At 38.9% G+C, this 5000-nt stretch overlaps 1 protein-coding gene across 3 annotated transcripts in view; it reads left to right on the top strand.

Moving 5' to 3' along the window:
• The window catches only part of LOC138052229 (uncharacterized), a 42485-nt gene extending 37960 nt beyond the window's left edge, over positions 1 to 4525 (top strand). For 2 of the 3 annotated variants that reach the window (XM_068898611.1, XM_068898612.1), the window contains 4 exons: positions 2018 to 2161; positions 2403 to 2573; positions 2870 to 2918; positions 3876 to 4525. In XM_068898611.1, coding sequence (XP_068754712.1) covers positions 2018 to 2161; positions 2403 to 2573; positions 2870 to 2918; positions 3876 to 3904 — 393 coding nt within the window. In that variant the 3' untranslated portion in view covers positions 3905 to 4525. The remainder of the gene's footprint in view (positions 1 to 2017; positions 2162 to 2402; positions 2574 to 2869; positions 2919 to 3875) is intronic. The other variant, XM_068898613.1, reaches the window with a different exon arrangement.
• Positions 4526 to 5000: the final 475 nt, after the last annotated feature.

Genomic DNA, 5000 nt, shown 5'->3' with positions numbered 1-5000 from the left:
ATGTTCTCTTTTTCCTTTTTTTAGCGCCATACCTCGGATATTCACTTGGCTTGTGGGCTTTCATTGCTTAATACTTTCTTAAAATTCGATTTAATGCCACAAAAAGTAGTACATGATGCTCTTTTTATACAAATACCTCAAACGTTTGCGAGCGAGAACAATTATTTTTTATTTCCCGCGAAAATCGCTCCGATAGTCTACATATGTCAATCAAAATGAACTACTACTTCCGGCAAAAAAGTATTTTACCGATATCACTGAAAATAATTGATCTTTTTGACATACTTTTTTTGCGACCGACAAGTGTGACCTTAACCTTTATTTAAAATCCAAAGAAAATTCGGAAAATGTTCCCCCTTGAGTTAAAGTGCCTCTTTATACTACCCTACTTAGCTTTCCCTTGACAAATGCAAATGTCAACTGTAGTCAAATAAAATTATTCCACTTTTTGGCTGTAATTTCAAGAACTTCAAGTCTCGTATCCCAATATGATATTTGAGGTCGTTCTACTGACTTATTGTGCTTTTACCGTTTTCCCACAACAGATATACATTTAATGACACCCTCTGTACTGTACTGACTGACTGACTGACTTACAACTGGTCTGAACTGTAAAATGAAGGAAGTGGTTTGAGCTGATACAACACCCGTAATATCAATATCAACTACAGCCTTAGACTGACAAAGTTGTAGAACCAATTTGCAATACTTTGCCCTCCCACAATGTTGTTTTGCCAAATGGGCTCAGAAACTGGTATGCAAACGACATTGCAAGGGGAGAGCAAGCCGCGAATGTTTCAGGTCTGTATATTTGTGTACTGTTCCAAGGAGTTTTGTGACAGACTCTAGAATTTTTATTTACAGCCTCTCCTTGTTGCTTGCTCTGTTTGATCAGTGCATCCCACGTTAGCGCCCAATTGGCGTCTTGTTTTTTTTACGTTTGCTTGCTTTGGTTGCCAGTTCCCTGCCGCTGAATTGGGCTAAAAGTTCATGAAAACACCTCTTCAACCGACTGTTTTCGCGTTGTGGTGTCCAAGCTAGCTGTGGTTATCCCCCGGTTTGGAAATATCATGATAGAATTTTGTTTACTTTCAAGTGATTCTATATCCAAAGGGATGTTTTCTCAAGGTCAGAGAGAGTGCTACGCGATTCGAAAAACCCACGGTCGAGAACAGATTTTTTTTTGGCCTTGACCGTTGGCTTCGAATTCCCATAACCTTACATCCAAGGTGGTTATAATGCCCTGCACATTCTAGCATTCGTGCAATAGACCTTATTCACGATAGCCGCCATGTTGGATTTGCTATTATCATGCAAATTAGCCACACACTTCTGAGGGGGCAAACAACGCAAGTTCGAGAGGTTATAACGAACATCTTAGCCACACAGATGATTTGTTTCATGTTCATTGAATGTTTATCACCTAAGTAGTAAAATAGAATGCTTACACAAGTTACTTCGATTTTTTTTTTACTGAAAAATTAGCAGATAACGAAGTAAAAAGTCAAAATGTCGGAGGCAATCAAAAGATATAAAATTGTTATAAAAGGTACTTAATTCTAAATTCTAAAATGTACTTTTAGCAATGTTAATTCAATATTTCGACGAAACGATTTTCCGCAATTTGCTTTTATTCCAATGTTTGCCCCCCTGCATAACACATGGCTAATTGTCATGACAATTTGAAAACCAACATGGCAGCTATCGTGAATAAGGGCTATTGCCGCTGGTAAATCTCTAGGCTCCTATTTAAGCCAAGTTCAAGCTTTTGAAATTACGACTGTAAATAATGGTGTATGATTATTAGTTACACTATGCAATCTTTATGAAGGTGTCCGCTTGGTTTAAGACGAGATTTGTACGGAACTATGAATCAGATGCCTTACAACTAAACATGGTTACTTTCCTCGAACCAATGTTTATTTAAGACAATGTTGCCAAGTGTAGGCTTTATGTATTCTCTGGCATAAAACAATCACGATTTAAAGATTGATGTCTTCTTTACCCCTTTTAACAGCACGTGTGTGACGTGGAAAAAGGGAGAGGCCGTCATTTGCTAACAGCCCTTGCCGGGTTGTTTGTTTTAAATAGCGACGAGGATATCAAGATAAGCTTGAGCATGTTGGATGTGGGGTGGCAAATAAAAGGCGGTAAAATACAGGTTTGAGAAAACATCCACCTGATAAAAGTTATTATGTTAAATTCGCAAAAGCATATGAAACGTATTGATTAAGAACTCAATAACAGCTGATTACAGAGAGTACCGGCGATTTTCCGAAGAACTTTTGCCGAAAGGTAATTGATTTATGGATAGAAGTGTTCCGTCTTCAAACAAGACATTCACTTATCTTGCATGCAAGAGTAATTAACGAGCAATTAACCGATGTCTTCTTGTAATTAAGGTGATCAAATCGAAAGACGCTTGGAACTACCTGGGAAACTCTACAGACTTTCCTCGCTGTTGTTTTGAAATCAGTCACGACGACATACGAAAGAAGTCATTCTACTGTGAAATAACAGCCTCGCATGGAACTGACACCGCAGAAACTGAATTAGTGGAGCATTTTGACGAGGTAGTTGCACAAAACCAATGAGATTAAAGAGTTTTTAAGGGACTGGGGTAGGCGGGGTAGTTACTGCTAATTATATATTGATTCTCCCTTCCTTCTCTCCTTCCTCCCTTCCTTCCTTCTTTTTTTGCTAGAAGGAATCTGCCTACAAATAAGCGTTTGTTCATACGTAGTGGCCAGTAGCCACGCTTTATTGTGAAAAATGGCAACTTGCTACAACGAGTCGAAAAGTTTGTAAAGCAAATATGAAACTAAAAATTATCATCATCGAATAATAAAATATATTTTTGCTCTCCTAGGGCAATAATGCAGGCGGTAATTCCATGGAGTTTCGAGCAAACGTTAGGGGTAAGAGAATTCTAATGTCATTCAATTGTACTCGCATTCTTCATTTACAATTTACAATTCAACTTAGAGTTTTAAATTAAGAAAATTGACGTCTGCATTGACTTCTAATACGGTCACCTCCAGCCTTGCTCACAGACCAAATAGCTATGAAATGGCTTTTTGGTTAATAGTAACATTATGGAGGCAGTGCGGCCCACTGGTTAAAGCGCTTGCCTTGAGACCCGGAGATCCCATGTTCGAGACCTGTTCTGACCACTTGTTAAATTTGCTTCTGGTCGTCCTTGGTTCAACCTCTCAGCTGCACTTGTAAATAGCCAACTGTTTTACCTCTGGCTAGATGGAGTTCTTATGTTGTTGGTCCATTCTGTCGTTTCGTTGATTGTGTTTAATTGGCCCTGAAAAGCCCCTATGGGGAGTGGTCAATCAAGTATGTATGTGTGTATGAACGTAGGAAAGGAGTTGGTCAGTCGAGTAGACCAAAGTAATACTGTGATAATTGAGCTCTCTTGTGGTGCAATTATCGTAGTCTCTTATAACGTTTGCTGAATTCGAAACATAATTCTAATTACCTGAACTTTCAGAACATTTTGCGTTCAGGTTTGCCATGTCTACAAACAACATGATTCTAGTCATTTTACAGCAAAAGATGGCCTCTTTATTCACCAAAACTTTGTGCAATTTGTGTTATACTACAGGGTCCGTTTGTTCAAAAGCTGATTGACTTCATCCAAGATTAGCTCTTCTGCTTTTTTTTTATTTTTCAATATTGACTTCCTCTAATGTAAAGTTATGCCGAATATCAGCGTCGAACAGCATTTGGGAGTAGAGAAATAAACTCCTTGGTTAGTTTTTAATCTGGGATTAGCGCCGGTTAATCGGCTTTTGAACAACCGGGTCCACTCCTTTATTTAAGAGTGTCCCCCACGAACCTGTTAATCCTTTTCGTTCAATCAACAGGCACAATTACTGCTCTGCGCCGTGGCTGAGTTTGGCTGGAAAACAGTTGTAATATTATCCCCAGTTGTAGATGTTAGTTGTAGATGTTAGATGTTAAGATCAATTGTTTTTATTTTTACGCTTGTCTTCTTTACTTGAAAATTTTACCGGCAATAAAACCGTGCTCTCTTATTATGCTAACAGAAAAACAGGGGGGGGGGGATTATCCTTCGACACCACCACCTCCATTTCCCGTGGATAGCTATTTTTCGTTAGTCTGTCTTTGATGTAGTTTGACGCAAAAATTGAAAATCCAGTACTACATCGATTTATCATGTGATGAATATTTGCATATGAAAATCTGAGCTGTGCAAGAACTCAAGCAATTAACGATTAATTTCACTCTCGCTATTAGTAATAAGAATATTTTGAACTGTATACACGTCAAATTCCCATAAAATACTCAGTTGCATATAACAAGCGTTTAAAGAGTTTAGAAAGCGGATTTTCACGATAGTTACAATCGAACATTTTATAATCCTAACCAAGAAACAGTAGTTTTGAAAGGGGATAACTAAGTTTGAATGGCGTAATTCAGGTTTTCTTTGTTGTTACTTCATGTTAGCAACCAAACCGCATCTGTTGAAATAAAGATTCTACATTCCTTCAAATTACCTCCGTTTTTGCTCCAAAGCCCACATTTTATTTTCTTGTTTGAGGTATGTAGAATGGGAGCACATTCCCTGCCCACGTGTTGTTCACCATTTCGCGCAAATTGACCTTCACAACGGTTATCATAACCCCGATCATAACTCCATTCCAAGACAAATTGCATGACTTGACTCAGTTACGTAAGTTTTTGTGAAACGCATTTAATGGCCGCGGCCCCCCCCCCCCCCCCCGCCCACGGGGTTAGGGGAGCGTTGCATATGAAAAGACGGGGTTGCTCGTCGGAAAGGAGACCCGCCTGGGCGTGGCCAAGCTTTTTTGACCCCTAAAACATATAAAGAGGGTCTGGTTGGGGTTAACTGACAACTGCCAAATAGCCCAAAAAATAATTAACTGACTGGTGACAAATATCCGAAATTTTAACCGACAGCTGAGATCTGAGAAGAAGGCTTTTATCTGATATTCGTTTGAAATTCA

Source organism: Montipora capricornis, chromosome 6 (assembly GCF_036669925.1).
Source record: "Montipora capricornis isolate CH-2021 chromosome 6, ASM3666992v2, whole genome shotgun sequence".
Classification (NCBI taxonomy): Eukaryota; Metazoa; Cnidaria; class Anthozoa; order Scleractinia; family Acroporidae; genus Montipora; species Montipora capricornis.
The sequence above is the reverse complement of the archived record's forward strand: the minus strand, read 5'-3'. Positions and strand labels throughout refer to the sequence as shown.